This window comes from Saccopteryx leptura, chromosome 2 (genome assembly GCF_036850995.1).
Source record: "Saccopteryx leptura isolate mSacLep1 chromosome 2, mSacLep1_pri_phased_curated, whole genome shotgun sequence".
Classification (NCBI taxonomy): domain Eukaryota; kingdom Metazoa; phylum Chordata; class Mammalia; order Chiroptera; family Emballonuridae; genus Saccopteryx; species Saccopteryx leptura.
The window spans coordinates 12016763-12041817 of record NC_089504.1 but is presented as its reverse complement, the minus strand read 5'-3'; the positions used below and the strand labels follow the sequence as shown (position 1 = coordinate 12041817).

General features: G+C 39.5%; 1 protein-coding gene across 8 annotated transcripts in view; it reads right to left on the bottom strand.

Moving 5' to 3' along the window:
- Nucleotides 1-25055, bottom strand: part of STRBP (spermatid perinuclear RNA binding protein) — a 154152-nt gene that overhangs the window by 63163 nt on the left and 65934 nt on the right. For 4 of the 8 annotated variants that reach the window (XM_066367211.1, XM_066367210.1, XM_066367213.1 and 1 more), the window contains 3 exons: nucleotides 10862-11028; nucleotides 5976-6196; nucleotides 379-544 (listed from right to left, as the gene is read on the bottom strand). In XM_066367211.1, coding sequence (XP_066223308.1) covers nucleotides 379-544; nucleotides 5976-6196; nucleotides 10862-10864 — 390 coding nt within the window. In that variant the 5' untranslated portion in view covers nucleotides 10865-11028. Of the gene's footprint in view, nucleotides 1-378; nucleotides 545-5975; nucleotides 6197-8497; nucleotides 8621-10861; nucleotides 11029-25055 lie in introns of those variants that run through there. The other 4 variants (XR_010749179.1, XM_066367215.1, XM_066367209.1 and 1 more) reach the window with 2 other exon arrangements.

Sequence of the window (25055 nt, the reverse complement as noted above, 5' to 3'; positions counted from 1 at the left end):
GTCTTCAATATTCAAAATTATCGTCTATGCAAGTCTCCAGTTGTCTCGGCTCTTTTGATCATTCAATGTTTTTCTGCATTATATCATCCCTTCAAGAGTTTCACAACACCTAGAGACCTACCTGGTCTGAAAATGTGAAGACTCTCAGCAAATTTTTAAGACTGTACCTTAACAGCCATCTTAATTTGGTAAATCTAGCCAGAGTACCCATCACCAGAAATCTGCTTTAAAAATGATAAATGTGTCACTGACCCAGAGTAACAGTGTTTCTTTTGTACCTTCACTATTACCAAGTTCTTCCTATTGAATTCAAATTCACTACCTATTTTCACCTTTTAACAAATCCTCTTAGAGATGCAATTAAACAACCGTACTCACCTGGATCTGAATAGGAAGATTCTCTTTGACTGTATTTAACAGGGTCTCTGTGGGTTTGTCTTTGCACATTAAAACCAGCTCCAAGTCCATATCATCTTTAATCAGCAGTCCTTTTGCCACCAGGCCAATCCTCATTACACCACACAATGTCCGACCACCTTGATCCCTACAAATAAAAGTCTGAATTATTACTTTACAACCTATTTCCCCAACTAAAGCTTAACCGTTATTTGGCTTCCTGGATATCCATGTGAATTGATAAGGGAGTATATAAATTCAGATATCCATAATTCTATAAAACTAAGTCTCTGATTTAAGATTCCTAAAGTATCTATTTTTCCCAAGGAATCAATAAGAAGCATATTTCAGATTACAGGTTTAAAATTTTTCATTACATCTATATTGCTCAGGAAAACCCAAGAATACTACTTCTCCTTAAACACGTTTTCAACTTAAAAAAATTCTATTCTCTTTTTATTGGCAATTAAAGAATTTGTGAGAAACACAAACACCAGGGGATACTGAGGAAGCATTAGGCAGGAACTCGGAAAGCCCTGGACTGCACTCCTAGTGATGCCTGCTGGCTCAGGGTCTACACCTGTCACGTGGCTGTTGCCCAGACGAGCCTCAGCTCACCCGTTCTAGTTGTACCATTCTAGGAATCCACAAAAGTCTGGGGGGAAGCAGAATAAAGTGATAAAAACAAAGAGCTGAGGAAAAAATAGACCAAAGACAATCTGCCAGGATATGCATTCTGAATCCAGTAGCTGAAAGAACAAAGAAAGTTACAAGTGGCGCAGAGTATTAGCATCGGGCCTTGTTTTAAGTTTCTTATTGTTCATTTCCCTTAATCACAAGTGAAAACAGAACTAAGGTGAGCAGTCCTTCAACAAGTAAGCAAATGTTTGAGTATGGAAAACATACTAAAGGAGATCCAGTCACTCCTGTTCCTGAAGCTTGCACTGCATTTCAGTAAAAAAGCTTAAAAGGGGAAGAGAAAGTAACATCTGAGAAAACATTGCATGCCACGATTTCATTTAAACCTCAAACAAGCCTGCATGTGAAAGACAAGAAATGTGAATCTCAGAACAGCTAACTGTTCAGGTTCACAGAGAGAGAAAAAATGGCAAAGTCTGGATTCAAACTCAGGTTGGTTTGACCACAACACTCAGGTCTGTTACATTATTATGGTTGCACCCCAAGTACAGAACAGGGAGAGGTCAAATTATAAAGGTCAAGCAAAGTAACCTGAAAGTCTGACTTCAGCCCAGTCATGATTTGGTTCAATGGGAGGGGGGGGAGGTCATTCTAGCTGGAGGCAAAGAATCAGCAGGGTCAGGCAAAAGTCAGTAGAGCAGAGAATGAACTAGAGAGAGGAGAGCAACAAGTTGTGGGAATGAAAACAAGACAGCCAATTATACATAATCCAGTCACTGGTTCAATGCCTGGTACACCTTAGAGATTCAATAAATAGTAAAATCAATAAAAAAAACTTTAAGAGTGGTGAAAGTACAGAAAAAAATAAAAAGCCTTTTGAAGCAAGTGACCCAAGTGTAGGAAATTATTTCATATTAAGTCAGTCATGTTTGATTGTTTTTTCCTTCTATATCCCTGTCCTCTCATATTCTCATTCTCCCAAATCCAATACTGTAATAGTTTTATAAACTCTCCCTCCATAATCACCCTTGAACCACTGACTTCAAACTAGTTTCTTTTCAGGCTCTTATTACCTCTCCCCTTGTACTACCTCAATAACCTTTCCTGGGCCTTACTGACTAACCTCTACAACCTTTAATCTACTGTAGCCAGTATTTGCAACCACAATAATCTTCCAAAAGCAATGCACAGACAGAACTCTCCCTGTCACTTTCCTAGTGTCCCCCTGAACATTTGGACACTCGGCATGTTGGGAGGCAGTTTAAAAGACAGTACGGGCCCTGGCCAGTGGCTCCGTGAAAAGAGCGTCAGCCCAGTGTATGGACATCACAGGTTCGATTCCTGGTCAGGACACACAGGAGAAGCGACCATATGCTTCTCCCATCTCCCTCTCCCTCTTCTTTCCCTCTTCCCTCTCGCAGTCAGTGGCTCAACTGGTTCAAGTGTGGCCCTGGGAATAGCTCCATTGGAGCACATCAGCCTCAGGTACTAAAAATAGCTAGGTACTCCGAGCCTGACCAGGCGGTGGCTCAGTGGATAGATAGTCGGACTAGGATGCAGAGGACCTAAGTTCAAAACCTCCAGGTTGCTGGCTTGAGCGTGGGCTCATCTGGTTTGAGCAAGGCTCACCAGCTTAAGCCCAAGGTCACTTGTCTTGAGCAAGGGGTCACTCACTCTGCTATGGCGCCTTGGTCAAGGTAATATGAGAAAGCAATCAATGAACAATTAAGGTGCTGCAATGAAGAACAGATGCTTCTCATCTCTCTCCCTTCCTGTCTGTCCCTATCTGTTCCTCTCTCTGTCCCTCTGTCTCTCCCTCTGTCTCTGTCACAAAAAAAAAAAAAGGCTAAGTACTCCAAGCATCGGCTCCAGATAGGGTTACCAGGTGGATCCCAGTAGGAGCTCATGAAGGAGTCTGCCTTACTTTCTCCTCTCACCTAAAAAAAAAAAACAACATAGCATGACTTTCTAGTTTGAATCCTGGCTCTGCTACTTATTGTGTAACATTAGACAAATTACAAATTACTTGACTTTCTGAGCCTACTTTCTCATTTGTACAAATAATAATACCTTCCTTTCAAACTGCTACTGAGAATATCATTTAATTTAATGTAAGTAATGAGTCTGGCATATATTAATAACTCAATAAATAACAGCTATTAATCCTTCACCAGTCCCTATACTTTCTCACACCTGGATCTCTGCTGAGATTTCTTTTTCCTCCCACTCTCACTGCCTGCTCCCACCCTACCCATGCTCTAACCCTACTGTGCATGCCACCTCCATGAAGGTTTTTCTGATCCCAGAACCAGCACGTCCTCTCTCCCTGCTCTGTGCTTCCACACGTGGTCACGGGAACTCGAGCAATGGTGCTAGGAAAACTGCACATGGAGTCCGACAGACTCAACTATGAATCCTGGCTTCCCACACACACTCATTCAGTGACCGTAAGCAAGTTTAAAGCTTGTTAACAATTTTAAGTCACTTTTTTTAATAAGCAAATCACAAGCAGTGGAAATTTTATAAGTAAAATGGGAGCAGCTAAAGGGGATAACAGTAACAGAGACTAGTAGGTTACTTGTACAATGAGGTGAAAATAACCTGGTACAGTGACTGCCAGTCAATAAATGGCACTTATTATTAACTAACCATTATTAGCTCACTTACTAAATTCTGTATCATAATTATGATATCCTTGGTCTTCTCATGTAGATGACAGCATGACTGAACAAAGAAACCAAATCCTAATTCAGTCCTGAAGTTGAACAATGAATTTGACTATAGAAGGAACTGTAAAGCATGTCAACCAAATACAGGAAATTACTTAAAATTAAGAATAGAATCCATTCCCTGACTGGTTGGCTCAGTGGGAGAGCGTCGGTCCAGCGTGTGGAAGTCCTGGGTTCAATTCCTGGCCAAGGCACACAGGAGAAGCGCCCATCTGCTTCTCCACCCTTCCCCCCCTCTTCTCTGTCTCTCTCTTTCCCTCCCACAGCCAAGGCTCCATTGGAGCAAAGTTGGCCCGGGTGCTGACGATGGCTCCATGACCTCTGCCTCAGGCGCTAGAATGGCTCCAGTTGCAACAGAGCAACGCTACAAACAGGCAGAGCATCACCCCCTAGTGGGCATTCCAGGTGGATCCCAGTTGGGCGCATGTGGGAGTCTGTCTCTCTGCCTCCCTGCTTCTTACTTCAGAAAAATACTAAAAAATAAATAAAAAATAGAATAGAATCCTTATATTTCTAATAATACAAATGATGGGACCTCGTGCAATTTTACTTTTGAGTCCGTTTGTAAAAAGGTAAAATAAAAGCTGTCTAGCAGTGCCTGACAATAGAAGGTGCTTAATAGCTATCAGCTAGCACTCACCCTCTTGTGCCCTCTGTCATACTCAGCCTATACCGGGAACGCAATACGCACCTATTATCAAACACAGCTTTGTTCTTGGGAGATATGTTTGTTTCTGGTTTATACAAAAAAAAAGATACAAAATCATTCTGCACAACCTGAGTTCTACCACATGAGAAAGATCAGACAAGTGCTCTCAACCTGTGACAATTCCACAAAATGGAAAGACTTATAGACAAGACTGACCACACAGGGAACTATATTTAAAAACGCAGATGAAGGTGTGGAGCACACTGTCTTTTAAAAACCTGTCAGCACACTGTCTTTTAAAAACCTGTCAAACACAGTGACCTGGTCCAGCTAAGCAAAGGTCCCCTGGAAGTACTTTCCAAAAGTCTACCCAGCTGTGAGAACAAACAGAAGATGTGTTGAGAAGGCATGAATTCCACTAAAATAGTTGAAAACGGTAAATTCTGTGTTATATTTTTTACAATGAAAAAAAACCTTAAAGAGGCATAACCACATTTCAAAGTACAATGTAAATATAGAGTATATGATGATTTAAGTTCTCACAGGGACAAAGATATAGAGAAGTAACTAGATAATATTACAAAGCAACATGAACCCCAAAATTTGACAATGTCTTTTTCAAAGCCATCATATGTGATCAAACTAAATTACTGCTAAGAACCTTGAAGATGACAAGAGCCTGACTAGACGCAATGTATCTATTACCTATAAACCATCAACAGTCAAGAAATTATGTTATTCAATAGAAAACTGATACTGATTATCTTTCATCTGAAAATGGAAAGGTTACACTATCTTTCTGTGAGGAAATCAATTTACCAATACTTTCCCCACTATTTTCTACTTATCACATTGATGTAGAATTAAAGCTGAAAAAAATTCCTATAACCTCTACCCCAAATTTACAAGTTTAGCTGAAGTAATGTTCTTAATTCTATTAATACAGAACAGTTACGTGGGATTCATCTTTCAAAGTCAATCATACATTTAATTCCAATCATAATTACATGGCCCAAAACAATAACGCTAAGCTTAGCATGTCAAAAAAGATTCCATGATCTGACTCCAGTTATCATTAGCTTCATCTCACTAATCTCTTACTATTAGTATAGCACTGAGACCACTCTGCTAAGACTGTTGCTGGGTCTGGCCAGGAGGCCTTCTGGCAGCCTGCAGTATCCAATGAGCATTTTCTATACAGAAGACATGGGTCCTGGGAACCAACAAGGAAGATACAGTTAAAAACACATTTCCCAGCACTCTTTTTTCTATACCAGGATTTAAAATACATTGTATGACTTCCCCAGAAACCAAAAACACAACTTACGTCCAAATTTTGGAGGCTGAATCAAAACATGTAAAAGATGACATACCATAACCTCCAAACAGAGAAGATTCTAAAGGGCCTAATCACTATTCCTTTCCTGCTTTCCTCTCAAATTTAACCCCCCAAAATTCCTCATTTACTTCCTTGTTAACAATTATATAAATGAGAAAACCCAAAGCACCATACAGCAATGTAACCCAGTGGGAGGGGACTGATCACAACAGGCCACACTCACTTGGAATAGGTGTCTATGGCCTCCTCCTTCTTCACTTCTGTCTCGCCCTCTGTTTTTGTGCCTTTATTTGTTTCATCCAGCCAATCTGAGACATGTTTAAGAGCACATTCAACAGTAGACACCATGTTCTGAACAGCTTCAAGTTCCTCAGGAGATGGATAGATTGTTGAATGTTTCACCATAACATGGCGATCATCATTGGCAAAAGATCTAATAGATCTCTGTCAAAAGAGAAAAAAAAACGATTACTTCAATTAAAAATAAAGTGTTATCTGAAAACAGTGACAAATGTATCTGAGTCAAGTCATAGCATTAATTGTCAGACCATTATAAAATAGTTAATGTTGAGACATAAACAATTGCTCAGAAATAAGAAGTAAACCCCATTCCACTGAACACACCAGAAATCAGAGATCTCTCCTTCAATCTGGTAAGGTTCTCTGTCACACCTGGTACTATGTACATGCTGCCTTTTAGCTGAATCTGTGTGTTTTGAATACCACTTCAAGAAAGGTCACCCATATCACATGTCATCTACAAGAAGCGACACTTCCTGCCTTCGAGAGAGTACCTAGGAATACATGATGGTGACTCATGACACCCAGTTTCTCCTTTCCAACCTGCTGGAGATTAATGCACCTTGGAAAATTGAGATTTCATAATACAGTAATAATACAAAATATAACATTATGTGTAAACATAAGAGAAACTATGGACATATTAGATTATATAATTTATTATTTGGCATATAAAACTTTAGTGCAAGGTTTTAATTTTTTTTAAAATATTAATAGGAGACACTTTGATTCCAGAACAAGGAAACTACATACAGGAAAATACAATAATTAACAAATAGCAATGCAAGTCTAAAGTGTTTTGCATACTCATAACTGTAAACCTACTTTTGCCAAACCCTGTACTGCAATAGAATCAACTTCCGCCTGACTAGGAGGTAGCACAGTGGATAGAGCGTCAGACTGGGATGCCGAGGACCCAGGTTCGAGACCCTGAGGTCACCAGCTTGAGCGCGGGCTCATCTGGTTTGAGCAAAAAGCTCACCAGCTTGGACCCAAGGTCCACTGGCTCGAGCAAGGGGTTACTTGGTCTGCTGAAGGCCCGCGGTCAAGGCACATATGAGAAAGCAGTCAATGAACAACTAAGGTGTCGCAACGCACAACAAAAAACTGACGACTGATGCTTCTCATCTCTCTCCGTTCCTGTCTGTCCCTGTCTATCCCTCTCTCTGACTCTCTGTCTCTTTAAAAATTAAATAAATAAAATAAAATAAAATAAAACGGCCCATCTTTATAAAAAAAAAAAGAAAGAAATATTCTACAAAAATGGATGGGTAGTGACATTATGCTAAAATAAAATATCAAAAATTTAAACAGCAATAATTAAAATGGCATGCTGGCCCAGAAATCCTAGAAATAGGATGAATTTCATGAAAATATAATAAAATAAATCCTTCACACTCATAAATCACACATCAAAAACCTTTGAATACTTCTAAATTTACAAATACCATGAAGACATTTGTACCAGTACAAAGCAAATGAACAAGGATAACTTGCTGAGTTTTCATAAAGCAGCAGTGTTCTATTTAAAGGGAGGTTATAGTGTCTTTACTTGTATAAAATTATCCACTAGTAGATGGTAAGTATTTTTTTAAAGGCTCTACCACAAAATAAAATATTTCACTATTTTTGTCTGAATATCAATATTTTAAAAATCATAATTGGAACACTAGTAAATTAGTACCACAGTATAACTGTTCCCTATAAAATAAAGCAAACTATAATTAAAAAGGTAAGTAATCCTTTGAAACCTTGAATTATTATATAAACAAAAGACTATAAGGAATCACAAATGCTTTCTTTTTCTCTAAATAAGAATCATCTGTCTAGATTTCTTTCTTATTTAAAATCCAGAACCAGGCCCTAGCCAGTTGGCTCAGTGGTAGAGCATCAGCCCGGTGTGTGGATGTCCTGGGTTTGATTCCCAGTCAGGGCACACAGGAGAAGCAGCAATATGTTTCTCCACCCCTCCCCCTCCTCCTTTCTCTCTCCCTCTCTCCTGCACCCATGGCTCAACTGCAGTGAGTTTGCCCCTGGAGTTGGATGGCTTCACGGCCTCTACCTTAGGCACTAAGAAGAGCTCTGTTACTGAGCAACAAAGCAACGCCCCAGATGGGCAAAGCATTGCCCCCTAGTGGGCTTGCCAGTTAGATCCCAGTTGGGGCACATGCGGGAGTCTGTCTCTGCCAGCCCAGCTCTCACTAGATTAAAAAAAAAATCCAGAACCAGTTTCCAACTGGAGTCTTTTGCCAAAGTGAAACAAACTTTTTAATCATTTCATGAGATTTACTCATATATCCCAAAATAAGTAACAAGAAAGCAAAAGAGCCATATAATGAATAAGAGATGCTAGGTTGTTCCAGGATAATAACTTAGTTGACTTTGTCTTTAGAGAAGAAATTCTGCTAATATATTTTAGTTCCAGATGGCAGGAAAAAATGTTACCTTGAGATTTTCTGCCATTTCGTTTTATGGTGAATTATGAGAACACTTCGTTAAATCATGCAGTCCTACACACCGGCCTCACCGTGGTAAATTACACAGTGCTCCGGAACACAAACCTTTGGTGTCTCTCTCACAAATAACATGAACTGTCAGTGTTAAATACAACAGTCAACTAAATCTGATAGGACTAGCATCATAAAACAATGGTGAAAGGAAGAATTAAATAAGTAGTATTACAAAAGAAAAAAGCCTGGCCTGTAGTGGCACAGTGGATAAAGCGTCAATCTGGAATACTGAGGTTGCCAGTTTGAACCCCTGGGCTTGACCGGTCGAGGTACATATGGGAAGCAACTACTATGAGTTGATACTTCCTGCTTCTCCCCTTCTCCCCCCTTCTTTCTCTCTCTCCTCTCTCTCCTTTCTCTCCCTAAATATCAATAAGTAAAATCTAAAAAAATAAAAATCTCTTTAAAAAAAAAACTGGAGGGCAATCTTATTTATCCAAATAAACTCCAAATACATTTTCTTTCTTTCTTTCTTTTTTTTTAAACAGGGACAGAGAGAGAGTCAGAGGGATAGATAGGGACAGACAGACAGGAATGGAGAGAGATGAGAAGCATCAATCATCAGTTTTTTGTTGTAACACCTTAGTTGTTCATTGATTGCTTTCTCATATGTGCCTTGACCGCGGGCTTTCAACAGACCGAGTAACCCCTTGCTCAAGCCAGCGACCTTGGGTCCAAGCTGGTGAGCCTTGCTCAAACCAGATAAGCCCGCGCTCAAGCTGGCAACCTCGGGGTCTCGAACCTGGGTCCTTCCGCATCCCAGTCCGACACTCTATCCACTGCGCCACCGCCTGGTCAGGCAAAATACATTTTTTAAAGTATTAAAAAATTATATTAGAAGAACTATGAAGAAATAGAAAGTCTTCATTCAAATGTGAAATCTAACAATAGGAGAAATTGGAAAATACCTACCGACCAATTAAACAAAATTTCTACACCAGAAAAATCAAAGTTAAAATTAAAATAAAATAGGAAAGAAATTTTCATCTACTATGACCAATAATACACATAAAACATTTTTTCCTTTCTTTTTTTTAAAGAGAGAAAGTTGTGATTGCGAGGGGCGGGAGACCCACAGAAGCATTGACTCGCAGTAGTTTCTTCTCCTCCTATGTGCCTTGACCAGGCAAGCCCAAGGTTTCGTTCGAACCAGCAACCTCAGTGTTCAAGGTCGACGCTTTATCCACTGTGTCACCACAGGTCAGGCAGCATTTCTTTAAATTGTAAAAATATCAAGACTATAATAAATAAGTTAGCTGAGTATCAAATAATTCACATGGGAAGAAGCACAAGTCAGTGTCATTTTTTACATCTCACTATAAAACTAGTGACAGAGAAAATCACAAGTTAACATTTTCCCCCACCATCCAGAACATACTAGAATTTCTTCTCTAAAGAGCAATTCAACTAAGTTATAATTCCTAGAACAAATATTTTAAAAATCAAGTAACAGTTAAAGAAACACCATCAGATTTACTAAACAACATATTTCAAACATACTGCCGATTAATATTTTTGTGTTTTTTTCCTACTTATCTTTTTTAAGCCTTTTCTCATTTATAGTAAGGGAAAAATTCACACAACATCCTCCTGAAACAAAATATATACTAAGGGGAAAAAATTCAGCACATTTTACCAATTAAAAACTAGGCACCAGAGGTGATGACCTCATCTAACATCTCAAATTCGAAAGTATGAGCCTTCTACAAAAAGCAAAATTTCCTTGGTATCAGGTTCAGTATCCCCAATACACTTAACACCTGACCCTATTTTTTTAAAGCCCATGGATAAAGGCGGTTTTCAAGTTAAATACACAGTTTATAAATTCCTACACCAGTAATGTGTGTGTACACACACACACATACATATATACATACATGTATTATGTAGTTAAAGAATTGGTTTAGAATTTTTTATTTTCATGGGGGGAAAAACTGAACTTCAGGTGGAAGACAAAAGAAAATTACACAATTTCAAGTTCAAGAGCACATTAGCTATTTGTATCAGTTTGCTAATGCCAGTTTTATTAGAAAATATTATTCATGAGCATTCTCTTCTTTGTATTTAATAATTTATGGCCTGCAGGCTCCTGGGGCTCCATCTTGTGGTTTAAAGGGCTCATAATAAATCTGAACTCATCTGCTTTGCCTAAATAGCAGAGTGCCTTCTGTATCTGATGCACTGGAGTCCAAAATTAACACTGCTGTCTTTCGTTTGCTTGCCCTCACAGTTAACACTTCCAATTTTAAACTATTAGAATCTTTTGAAACTTAATTAAGAAACATAGATAATAACCTACCATGGTTTTCTATAGTGTTTTAGCTTCTTTTTCCGATCCTTTCCCCTCTTTCTTGTCGTCTTCACTAGACACTGTTTTGTGTGACAGTACCTCCTCATAAGCCTGAGTCCCCTGACAGCTCAGAGTCAATATGGCAAAGATGTCTGAAGTCTGCTCTCTGATAACACCTGCAAAAGAAAAAGAAAAACAACTTTTCAAAGATGCTTATTTACAATTGGTTTTGTATCTGAGTGTAGAGCTTATAAACATGTTATCGACTAAAAAATAATCTAGACAATGTAAAACTACCTCATTTCAAACAAAAAGCTAACATATCCTTTGAAGGCCTGGGCCCAAGAAAGAGCCTAAGCGATATGGCCAGAAAAGTAACCCTCTCCTGGGTCTGGCCAGGTGGCTCAATGGATCAAGTGTCGACCAATGGATCAAGTGTCGACCAAAGGATAGTGTCAACCCGGCAGAGCAGAGGTCGCAGGTTAACCACCAATTAGGGCACATAAGAGAAGCAATAAATAAGTGCAAAGCTAAATAGAACTTAGCTAAACAAGTTGATGTTTCTCTCATTCATGGAAAAAAAACTTAAAAAAATAATAATAACCCCTTTCTGGTAGCCACAATGTGCTGGCAGCTGGCTAACTTGGTCTCAATGATACATTAACAAAGCACCACCACCTGAAAAAGTAATGCTATTGTTAGCAACAAAGTTGCAATTAACTTTGAGATACTGGAAACTGGCATTAGTCAGACCTATCCAAAAAGCAGACACCTGAAAATATACCATCACCATTGATTTTAATCATGAGGCTCCTCAATTTGATATTGCCACAAGGCAGACGGCGCATGCTGGCACAATGTTTTTTCTTTCTTTAATCATATTTAAGCCTCAAATTCAGAATGCTTTTTTTGGCTCTCTGTTCCCCTAACTCCTTAGAGATGCTACTGCCCCCTCAACCTATTATTACGCTCTGTTATGTCAGACTCCAGAATGTCCTCTAGATCCTGACAGTACCACCCATGGATGACTCTGGCCAGGACCCCATTGTATATTTCTGCCCAGAGGCCTCATCACCACTTTGTCCACCTTTATGAGATTTTATTCCAGATAGGGTAAAAATAAACTCTTCTGAGCATTGATGAAACCCTTATATAAGCCCAGCTATAAAGAAAAACAAAACCCAAACTGGAGAGCAACTGCCAAAGAGAACACATGCTTTAACTATGTGGAGATCAGGAGTGATTTACACACCACAAAATACATAAACTCATGAAGAAACAGCTTCCTCTTCATTTCAGCATCTTTTCTTTAAATTGCTGTTAAATAAGGAATCACCCTTATTCTTTTGTTTGTAACAGTTTCCTAATACAGCCTAGTTACTCCCTTAAAGATCAGTCAAGTTACAAGTGTAATATTTTACTCTCCCAAATACTGCAAATGAAAAAACACACCCACGATTATAATCAAATGATACTAAGCTTTGACCTACATGCAAAACCATTCATGTCCTGTAACCAACTTCCCTGACTCTGGTTTACCAAATCCACCAGAAATAAGCTAGTGAAGCTTGACTAAAACAAATAAAAAGGTTATGTTACTAAACTAATAATAAGTGAAACTTACTTTGATTATTTACACATATCACATCAAGGTAAAGTGGGAATGCAACACATGCTGCAACTCAAAGGGTCCTTTTATACAACAGAGAAAACTAAAACGATCACATAAGAGACATCTCAAAGATTCTTTTATTACTACACAATTTGGAGGCTTTGGCCATTTCCCATTTCCATCCTACTCCATTCTAGGGGATTCAATCATTCAATACTTAGCTATGAATCCAGCAGCCAAAAAGGACTGCTACATGTTCAGTTGAGAACTGAAAACAAAGTCCACAAGCTTCTCTCTGTAAAAAGGAATGGCAATAAATCAACCATATTAAGAAAGTAGACTGAAAGCAGAAACAGGAGGAAGAATGCTAAGAAAAAGCAGATAGAGTGGGTAAACTGCAGATGGCCAACATCAGAGCACAGCACTCTTCAGTCACTTAGCGCAGAGGGGAGCCACCCTACATGCGCATCAAGACGCTCTGGGACCTTTGGTGGTACAGCAGCCAGTAATTCATGAGAAAGCAGTGTCTCAGAATCATGTCCTGTTGGTGCTGTAAAAGGAACCTGGAAATCATCTGGCCCAATTCCACCTACCCTTCAGTTTACAAATAAACTACAATCAGAAATACTGAGGTCACACGACTAATCAGGGACCAGGCCTGGTCCAGAACCTAAATCATAGCCCAGTGGTTTTTCCTTACCGTATCAATCTGATAGAGAAAAAAATTAAATTATACACAGCAGACTATAAGCAGACAGAAAGAAACTGCAACACATATTTAAAGAGTTTCTCTTTAAAAATGCCGAGGCCTGACCTGTGTTGACGCAGTGGATAAAGCGCCAACCTGGAATGCTGGGGTCGCCGGTTCAAATCTCTAGGTTTGCCGGGTCAAGGCACATACGGGAAGCAACTACTATACTAGTTGATGCTTCCTGTTCCTCCCCTACCCTTTTCTCTCTTTCTCTCTTCTCTAAAATCAATCACTAAATAAATTTTTTTTAATATATAAAATTCTAACCTTCAAATAAAAAAACTCAACTTTCCCATTTAATAGCTCTTGTGACCTTGGAAAATTCTATGACTCAGAAAATCATTTAATTTACTTGGGTCTCAGTTTCCTTCATCTATTCTACTGCTGACAGCTAACACTCATGGAACTCACATTCCGTACCAGGCACTGTTCTAAGAGCTTTGTATACATCACCTCATTTAATCTTACAACAATCTCAATGCCTGTCTGTCTCTAACACATCAAGGGAACTAATTATATAATCTAATTAAAATCATAAAGCAAAAGTATACAGTAGAGCCAAGATTCAAACCTAGACCATCTCTTTGAATAATATTTTTGCTGCAGCCTGACCAGGCAGTGGCGCAGTGGATAGAGCATTGGACTGAGATGTAGAAGACCTAGGTTCAAGACCCCGAGGTCGCCAGCTTGAGCGCGGGCTCATCTGGTTTGAGCAAGGCTCACCAGCTTGGACCCAAGGTCGCTGGCTCGAGCAGGGGTTACTAGGTCTGCTGAAGGCCCGCGGTCAAGGCACATATGAGAAAGCAATCAATAAACAACTAAGGTGTCACAATGAAAAACTGATGATCGATGCTTCTCATCTCTCTCCGTTCCCGTCTGTCTGTCCCTATCTATCCCTCTCTCTATTTCTCTCTGTTAAAAAAAAAATTTTTTTTTTTTTGCTGTAAAGGCACTCACGCTGGTTAGAGGATAAACTTTAACTATTTCAAAAAATATGGCTATGTAATTACAAAGGCCATATGGCAGCACATACAGCCATTGGATTCAGACATGCCTAGATTCAAGTATAGGCAGACCTCATTTTAATCTACTCTGCTTTATTGTTCTTCACAGATGTTGCCATTTGTTACAAACTGTAGGCAAGACCCACCTCCAGCATAAAGATGACACCTCGCTTTATCGCAGCTGTCTGGGACCAAACACGCAGTATCTGAGGCGAGCCGGACCGGCTCTGGCACTCCGCTTCCTTGGGCCAGAGCTTTCTCACCTGGGCAATAAGATGAATAGTATCTACTTCAAACTAAATGAGACAGATTATAAAGATACCTAAAAGCATCTAGTTTCAGGGGGGAAGAAAACCCTCCAATACCAACTAAAATGGTTCGTTTATATATCAGGAAAAAAAAACAGCTGAGAAACAGCTTAGAAAAATAATTAGCTCTGCTCCAGCTGTTAAATACAAGTGCTTTATAGAGCAGGTTGAACATACATGTACAGGCATGTGTGTACATGCGTATGACATTTTTACCACGTACAGTTGTTTCAGTTAATAAAACATGTTAAGAACAGTTTCAGGCTTACAGAAAAAAAAATGGAAAGTAGAGAGAATCCCATGTTCCCTTTTGCCCACCACACACATACCTTCCCTATTATTAATACCTTGCACTAGTGTGTTATATTTGTTGTAATTAATGAACCAATGTTAACGCAATATTAACTAAAGTCCACAGTTTACATTAGGGCTCACTCTTGGTTTTGCACATTCTGTGAGTTTTGACAAACGTATATAGTGACATGCACACACCATTACTGAATCATACAGAACAGCTGCACTCCTAAAAATTCCCGTGCTCCACCTACTGGACCCTCCTTCCTCCAGATGTCATCTATATAGTTAAAATCATAAAGTATGTAGTCTTTCAGTTTGGCTTTTTACATGTAGCAATATGCATTTAAGATTTCTCCATGTCACTTCTTTTCATCACTAAATAATATTCCACTGTCTGGAAGTACCACAGTTTGTTTATCCATTCACCTAATGAAGGATATCCTGGCTGCTTCCAAGTTTTGGCAATTATGAATAAAGCTGCTATTAACATATTTATACAGGTTTTTATGTGGACATAGTTTTCAACTCATTTGGGCATGATCACAGGATCATATATGGTAAGACTATGATTAGCTTTGTAAGAGACTTCCAGACTGTCTTTCATCCGAAGTGGTTGCACCATTTTAACTTTCCCATCAGCGATCATTGAGAGTTCCTATTGCTCCACATCCACACCAGCATTTTGTGGTGTCCAAGTTTTAGACTTTAGCCATTCTAATAACACTGGGGAACAAAATTTTTGTTGCATCCACAAAAACACTTGCTCTTACCTAATTCGAGTGTGCTGATCTCAAATCTGACATTAGTTTTTCTCTGTAAGCTACAGTTTTTTTTGCAATTCAAGATTTTAGGTTTTCATCTTATTGTAAAATTTTCAACATTTAGTTTTTAACATAATGAAGTAGAATGCCTTTTTGGGCATCATCTTTGTGAAAATATAGTAATTTATATAATGCAGTAAATACTCTAATACACTAAGATTGCATCAGAATTTGTCTACAATTTCAAAATAGATCATATTAAAACACTTATTTTAATCATAAAATCTGCACAAAACTTATTTAAATTCTACTCAGGCAAAAGTTTGCATTTGTAGCTCTTGCGTTTGTGTACTTGTTGAGGACAATCTCGTTTGATGCTCCAGCAGTAGTCTGATAATCACTAACAGCTCCAAGATTTTCGGGAAACATATCAAGGTGACTTTCAGGAAGTGAATCTTAACGCTCATGTTACATCCAATGTCGCGGAAAGCCAACAGTATTCTTTGAACCAGAAGTTCATAGTTTTCTGCTTTTTTGTTGCCAAGGAAGTTCTTTGTAACTGCCACAAAAGACTGCCATGCTGCTTTCTCCTCCTTATTCATCTTCCTGGCAAATTCTTCATCACGTATGAGGGTTCGAATTTGAGGTCCATCAAATACACCTGCTTTTATCTTCTCGAAAGACAAGGCAGGAAAAGCAGAAATAATATGTTGAAAGCATTCACTTTCTCTATTCAAAGCCTGAACAAACTGCTTCATTAAGCCAAGTTTGATGTGAAGGGGGGGGGGGGGGGATGATCCTGTCTTGATTAACTACAGGTTCATTCACAATATTTTGCATCCCTACTTCCAGAGCTTCACGTTTCGGCCACTCCTTCTGTGTCCAGTGTTTCTCCCAAGCTTGGCTGTCCCACAAACACAGAAAGCAAGGATACTTTGTGAAACCTCTCTGTTGTCCTAGCAGGAAATTTACCATTTTAAGATCCACACAAATGATCCAGTTATGCTCCTCATACTTCAGAAAGTCGAGGACAATTTTTATGTCATTATAATCTTGCAGATGAGTTGAATAACCAATTGGAACCGGTGCATAAACATTACCATTGTGTAGGAGAACTCTGTTTAGAGCTGTCAAGAAATAGCTGCCATTCTGTTGGACTGTAACTGGTAATACCTAGCTGGCTGAGAAGACTACTGATATCATGACAGTAAACAAAGTGTTTGTCTTCATTAAAAAAGTCCACAAAAATTTGTTCATGCTTCCTGAAATGGGATACTTTAGCTGACCTGTGAAGTATATATACATTCTTTTCTTGAAGCCTAGAGGCTAATAACTCAGCTGCTTTCTTTGATAGGCCCAAATCTCTTACTAAGTCATTCAATTCAGATTGGCTAAACTGCTGAGCGGTTAATGACTGCTTGGCATCAGAAGAAGACCCTTCAGATTCTACAACCATTTCCTCATGCATCTTATCAAAATACACTTGATCACCATGTTCACTTTCTTCGTCCTTAGAAAAAATAAAACCATTGAAAACTGGAACCAGGAGTGTCTCAGAGTGTGGGATAGGTCGTATTGCTGAAGGAATATTAGGATATGCAATCATACGCTGTTTTTTCTTGCCAATGCCCTTTGTATGGATCAGACAGAAATAACAGTCACTGCTATGGTCCTTAGGTTCATGCCAAACCATGTGAATACCAAAAGGCATTCCTTTGCGTTTTCCTTTTGTCCAGTCACGAAGCATTTCCTCACAATTATGACACACAATATGAGGAGCCCAATTCTTGTCTTGATCGCCAAGGGGAACTTGAAAATAGGCAATATATGCACGTGTCACAAATGATGAAATATTGCACCTTTGACGCTGAAGTGTGTAACAGCCACATATATAACAGAAGGTGTCAGGACTATTCTTACATTTACACCTACTCAAAAAAGCTATGATTCAATCTTAAAACAAAATAAGAGGTTGTTTTTATCAGATAATAATTTTTTACATTTAAAAACAACTACAATTATGTAAAAGTGATGTTTGTAAAACATTAATTGCCTTGTGGTATGTTCAATCCAAGAGTCATTTCCCTTTAACTCCAATTTAAAAACCAATGCATGCCATTACTGTAACAAAAAGAAATTAAAATTGCCTAAAAACTAGAGCATGCACCAAAAGATGGATTTCAGATTTGGAATCAGTGATGTAGAAATATATAGAAACAGTTCTAAAACCTCATACAACAGAAAATAAAAAATAAATTGTCCTCCAGTGTAATAGGTACGTAATGATCTCTTACTGGTTTTAATTTGAAATTCCCTGAAACATGATGTTGAACATCTTTTCATATGTCTATTTGCCATATATCTTCTCTGGAGAGGTGTCTGTTCACATTCCCTACCCATTGTTTACTTGGGTTGTCTGTTTTCTTGTTTAGTTTCAAGAGTTCTTTGAACATTTTGGACACGAGTCCTTTATCAGATATGTGTTTTGCAAAGATCTTCTCCCTGTCTCTGACTTGTCTTTTCATTATTTTAACAGTGTCTTTCATCTTTGGTAGGGCAGAAATGTTAAAAATTTTAATGAGTTCTAACTCATCAACACTTATCATGAATTACACTTTTGATAGTGCTGTATTTCACTTTTAACTGACCTTAAAAGGTGAAAGGCTTTAGCTATCAGACTACCCAGACTGCAAAGCTAGGTGTTCGTATGTATGATTTTTAGATCTTTTTCCTAGGGTTAAATCTTAAAACTGAAGAATGACTATGTTCTCTATATTCAAACTATAAAACTTAGTCAAATATTTGAGAATTTTTCTGAAATGCAATTAGAAGAAAATATTTTAAATTAAGGCAAAAATTATTTAAATATATTTACTTTCTTAAAAAATTCCATATAATGTCTTGCAAACTGTGATAAAGAACGAGGAAATTATTTCCTCTCAAAATAGTAACAGGAGAAAACTTTAAATTTTATTAATACTAACGTATACAACTTCATGAAAAGAAGCTATACAAAAATAAAATATCCAGGCTCTACTTCTCCATTATGAAAGAACAATCACATCTCCACTATATTAAAGATGGGCTAGTTAAAATTAGAAAAAGATACCTCACTGATATGACAAGGTCATTTTAAATTATGTGAGATTTAGAAGTTAATACTAATTAATTACCTATTCTGCACCTGGTACTATGCTTGGTGTACAGGAGATACAAAGATGAATCAAGTCAGACCACGAAAAGAAGAGCAAATACTACATATAAATACACTACCCCTCCCAAATCCCAAAACTTTCTCTACAAGGTGGCATTCAGTTTCTGTTCAAAACTAATGTAAAAAGAACTGAATTTCAGTATTTCCTCTGGAAATTTCCTTTTATTTTCTATATTTTAAAAAAGGCACACAGGGGAAGGCTAAACTGAAAAACCTATAAATTATATATACCTATGCCAAAAGTCCAGTTATTCATCCCCTTCCAAAATATACAATGATGGAAAAACAGTCCCATCATATCCTCTGAAGCCTTGCAAAATCAAGTTCAGGGCAAAAGGACCTTCTCAATTAACAGTTTAAACAAGGGTGGTACAATGGCTGCAACCCTAACATAAAACACATGTATGAACTGGCTAAGTGGAACCAGAATGCTTTTTGAATGCTTACTGTCAATGAGCAAAGTGGAAAAGATGCTATCAAGTCACCAAAGACACATCTCCTCACTGAAATAAAAGGACACTAGCCCTTCCTCATCCCTGACAGAACTGTATCAGCCAATTAGACGGCTCATTTGGTCAAAGAACCAGTAATTCAATGCATCATGACAAGTCTTTATTGAGCACCTATAATATGCCAGCCACTGTTCTAGGCATTAGGATACATCTGTGAAAAAAAGAATAAAATTTATGCCCTTGTGGTTCAAGTCCATACAGAAAACAATAACCAAAAACCAGTAACTGTAAAAATATGTAAATTAAACAGTGTGTTAGAAGGTATTAAGTGCTCTGGAGAAAGAGAGGGGGGGGGGAGGTGACAGCACAGTGCACTCTGTACTGTATGGGAAGGGGGGGTGCAATTTTATTTATTTTTATTTATTTATTTTTGGGGGGGTATTTTTTCTGAAGTGAGAAGCAGGGAGGCAGAGAGACACACTCCTGCATGCGCCCAACCAGGATCCACCCAGTATGCCCACTAGGGGCGATGCTCTGTCCATCTGGGGCATTGTTCCATTGCAACCCGAGCCATTCTAGCACCTGAGGCGGAGGCCATGGAGCCATCCTCACTGCCCGGGCCAACTTTGCTCCAATGGAACCTTGGCTGCGGGAGGGGAAGAGAAAGACAGAGAGAAAGGAGAGGGGGAAGGGTAGAGAGGCAGATGGGCGCTTCTCCTGTGTGCCCTGGCTGGGTATCGAACCTGGGACTTCCACACACTGGGCTAACGCTCTCCCACTGAGCTAGCCAGCCAGGGCTACCAAACGTCAGTCCTGGTTGAGAAGGTAAGACTTGAGCAAAGATTTGATGTGGGGAGGGAGTTAGCCATGCAGGCATGTATGGAATGGGCATTTCTGGCACGAAGACTGCACCTGGTATGGTGGAGGAGCAAAAGGAGGCCCATGTGGTTGGATAGCTGGAGTAAGGTGAGTGGGGGAGAGCAGAGCTTCACCGACAGAGGGGAGGCAGTGAGGGACTAGATCATACAGCAAATTGGCAAACTTTCCTTTAAGGACCAGACAATAAACATAAATACTTTCAATTCATAAAGTCTCTACTATTCAACTGCCTCTGTAGTGCAAGTGTACTCATAGACTATAATGTGAACAAATGGGTGTGTTTGTGTTCTAATAAAACTGTATTTATGGGCAACAAAATGTCAATTTCATATAACAGTCATGTCACAATATAGGAATTTTTTTATTTTTAACCATTTAACAACCAATTTTAGCCTACTGGTCATACAAAAACAGGCAGTAGGTTAAATATAGTCTCTGGGTCATAGTTTGTCAACTCTGAATACAGGTCACCTTAAGGACTGTGACTTTCACTTTGTGTGAGATAGAGAACCTCAGAGGGTTTTAAGCAAAGAAGTAACAATATTTGACTCATAATTTTAAAAGGTCACTATGATTTCTATGCTAAAATACATTGTAGAGAAGGCATGGGTGGGAGGAAAGAGGCCACTTAGGAAGCTCAGTGATCAGGTTCTGGACAGATTCTGAAGGGAAGGTGACAGGAACCCACGTAGAACTGACATGCAGTGTAAGCGAACTGGAGGCATCAGGAGGACCAGAACTTCCAGGTTTCTGGCCTGAGCGAATGAGTTAGGGAAGGTAAAGGAGAGCAGGTTTGGGGATTAAGACCAGGAATTCCACTTTGGACAAGTTGACTTTGAGATATTAGATATCCAAGTAGGTAACTAGATATGAACCTATAATTTAGAAGAGAATAGGACCCAAATTTGGCACTTTTCAGTATATAGGCCACATGGCAAGTCACAAGATCACCAAGGAGGTAGGTGTACTATGTTGTTCTGAAAGCCAAATAAGTAACACTTCTGAGGCAAGCTCTCTGAATTATAAACATGAAAAGGGATACAGCACGAGAATGGAAATCCTGAGTTTTAGTCCTCATTTTAGTAAGTATGTTCATAATTCAAAGATACCTATATAGGAAGTCGTGGTGTAAAGTAGCTTTGTCATTGACAAAAATTTATCCTCTGCTCTACTATTCTATCCCCACTTCAGGACATTTCTGGAAAAAACTTTGTCTTGAGAACATCAGGTAAAAATTTTCAAGGGCTATTCATTACCTAAGCAACTGGCATTCCACTCAGATACTCAGTGTGGCACCAAAATTCCCCATAATACAAACAAAACTTATGTAATTTTTTTCCTGGCAGTTCTCTTCCAGACAAAATGGGAATAATGACTCTTCCCCAGAACACCTTGCAATGTGCTTACTGTTAAGCTTCAAGTTCAACCTTTTCTTTACTAGATGGACTACCATGATTTGGCACTGGTCTAGTCATTAAATAAATGTCCATCTTAAACCTACTCCTCCATGAAAACTTTACCTATTACTTGAGTTTAATATAATTTCTTCCTTCTGAGCCATCCAGCACTTTTTCAAGTTCCTTTATGACATTTCTATTACCCAATTTTAATTATTTCTATAGTAAGTTCCCTAGTGAAATGACTTCACCTTTACTTCCACAGCCCCAGTATAACACCCTGCACTCAAGAAATGTTCATAAAAATCTGAATTCGGCCCTGGCCGGTTGGCTCAGTGGCAGAGCGTCGGCCTGGCGTGCGGGAGTTCCGGGTTCAATTCCCGGCCAGGGCACACAGGAGAAGCGCCTATCTGCTTCTCCACCCCTCCCCCTCTCCTTCCTCTCTGTCTCTCTCTTCCCCTCCCGCAGCCAAGGCTCCACTGGAGCAAAGTTTGCCCGGGCGCAGAAGATGGCTCTGTGGCCTCTGCCTCAGGCGCTAGAGTGGCTCTGGTTGCAACAGAGCGACTCCATGAATCGCCCCCTGGTGGGCGTGCCGGGTGGATCCCAGTTGGGTGCATGCGGGAGTCTGTCTGATTGCCTCCCCATTTCCAACTTCAGAAAAATACAAAAAAAAAAAATGTGTAAGGCAACATTTATAAAAAGGCAAATGTAGTAGTTGTTCTTGTTTCCAAAAATTGGTTATCAAACAAACATGATTTTAAGTTAATAAGATTGTAACTGGAAATAATTTCATTTCTTGAAAAAAATACTCTGGGGGGTCAGTGAGCATTGAAAAAAACTCACTACTCAGAGGGTTCAAGAATACATAACTGCACAGTCTAAGGTTCACTGCAAGGCCACCGTCATTTTCCACGGCAGTCATCACAGTGACTTGTATGGAACATCTGACCTCTCCTACATAAGCACAAATTCCAGTATTTACTGGACTTATTTTACACATTTTTAATTAATCCTTCACTGACATACTCCCTTCTACTGCTGACATTATTCTTAGCAATTTCAGTAATCACTTAGATGACCCTTCTAAAATGCAGGCCTTTCCATTCCTTTCCTCTAATGTTCTCATCTTCTTTCCTACCTGAGACATCCACTCCTCCCTTGGCCTATAACCTATGAACCCCACCACCTTTCACAGTCTCCCTCACTCTTTTCATGCCTTCACTTCTGTCCTTTCCAACTGAAACTACACAATTCATCACTTATCACTCACACCAGCAATTCCCTTTGTTATCTTCTCCTGGAAAAACACCAACAAACCCACACCCATAATCCTGACAAGAGAATGGGCTGGGGGAGGATCACACAACTGCGCTAACAGATATTTTTCCTAAATTCGTGATCCAATAACCAACAGTTTTTCAAAGAGTGGCAGTGCTGCTATCTTCAGGGGTTTGAAAATGTGAGGCAGAGTATCCTGGTTGTCACATGGTTGGTAATCCTGGCATTTACCTGGGATTCTAAACACCCTGCAATGTCCAAGGAGCCCCATTAAAAATATTCACTTACCCACTTTCCTAATGGTTATTTCATTTCTTCTCTTTTCTTTTCAAACATCACCTAGCCTCACATTCCACTCATCATTCTGCATTCTATTTCAATCAAAATGTCTGTTATGAATATACTGTCCCAATTCCTTTCTAATCCAAATTTCTTAACTCAAACCCTAGTAGGTCTCATCCCCTTTGCCTACTCCAGGTATCACTCTCCTCTCATTTCTTGAATAACTTGGACCTCTTGCCTCCTGATAGCCTGATTCTCTGCCCCTTTCAGGATACACAAAATTCTTTGCATTTACACTTCTGTTTTCCATTTCCGCTCCTCTCATTTTCTCTTAAATTTATCCCAGTCGGCCTCTCACCCCAAAGCTCCATTGAAACAATTGTTGTCAAGGTCCTCTAGGACTTCCACAGTGCTTAAGGCTGTGACAACTCTCACTCCTCATCTTAGTTGACCTCTCAGCAACAGGTGACAGTCAACTGTGCCCTATTTGAACATTTTACCTCCCTTGGCGCCATCCAGTACACCCTTCTTAGATCTCCTACTCTATCTATTATATCATCTCCTTTCTTTTTTATCTCCACAACCTCTAAATCAGGGGTCCCCAAACTACGGCCCGAGGGCCACATGCGGCCCCCTGAGGCCATTTATCCGGCCCCCACCGCACTTCTGGAAGGGGCACCTCTTTCATTGGAGGTCAGTGAGAGGAGCCTAGTTCCCATGGAAATACTGGTCAGTTTGTTGATTTAAATTTACTTGTTCTTTATTTTAAATATTGTATTTGTTCCCGTTTTGGTTTTTTACTTTAAAATAAGATATGTGCAGTGTGCATAGGGATTTGTTCATAGTTTTTTTTATAGTCTGGCCCTCCAATGGTCTGAGGAACAGTGAACTGGCCCCCTGTGTAAAAAGTTTGGGGACCCCTGCTCTAAATGCTGGGCTGCCTCAGGACTCAGCCCTCATGCTAATCTCTTTGCTACCTCACATCAGTATCCTTGGTATTTCTCAAACGATTCACTCATACGCCCATCTTGGTGGCTTTACACTCGCTAGTTTACCCTAGACAGCCACATAACTCCTTCTCTTATTTCTTCTGGTGTCTGCTCAAACGTCACCTAATCCTGAGCCCTTCCCTGATTACCCCATATAACAGCAACCCCTCCTCCAGCACACAACTGACTCTGTTCTGCTTCTGCCCACAGGCGCTGGCATATGATATCTGTGCTTACTATGTTTTGTACACCTAGAATAATGCCTGGCACAAAGAAGAAACTCAAATTTTTTCATAAACAAACTCAATGCTCACAGCAGCCCTGAAAAAATGGTGGAAAAAGGAGTAGTGGTATAAATTTCTTTTACACTCTTTTAAGATATGAAAGCACAAATATAACAAGGATGGTGTTAAGTAATTTGTCCACGATCAGAGACTGGCAGAGCTATCCCTAGAACTGGGGTCGGGTCTCTAGCATCTTTTAGAATTCATATCACTGTCTCCACAAGCAAATCAAAGAGGAAATGTATATTTAATTTTGCACAGTGACTTTTAAAATATTTCTTTTAGAGACAGACAGGAAGGGAGAGAGGAGAAGCATCAATTTACAGTTGCAGCACTTTTAATTGTTCATTGATTGCTTTCTCATATGTGCCTTGACCAGGGGGATCCAGCTGAGCCAGTGACCCCTTGCTCAACCCAGCGACCTTGGGCTTCAAGCCAGCGACCTTTGGGCTCAAGCCAGTGACCATAGGGTCATGTCTATGATCCCACACTCAAGCCAGCGACCCCAAGCTCAAGCTGGCGAGACACGCTCAAGCTGGTGACCTCAGGGTTTAGAACCTGGGTCCTCAAGAGTCCCAGGTTAATGCTCTATCCACTGAGCCACCACCTGGTCAGGTAGTGATCTTTAAGTTTTAAATGCTCAAATTGAGATCTAATCCTATAAATCACAATCAGACGTGAAGTAGCCCCTAAGC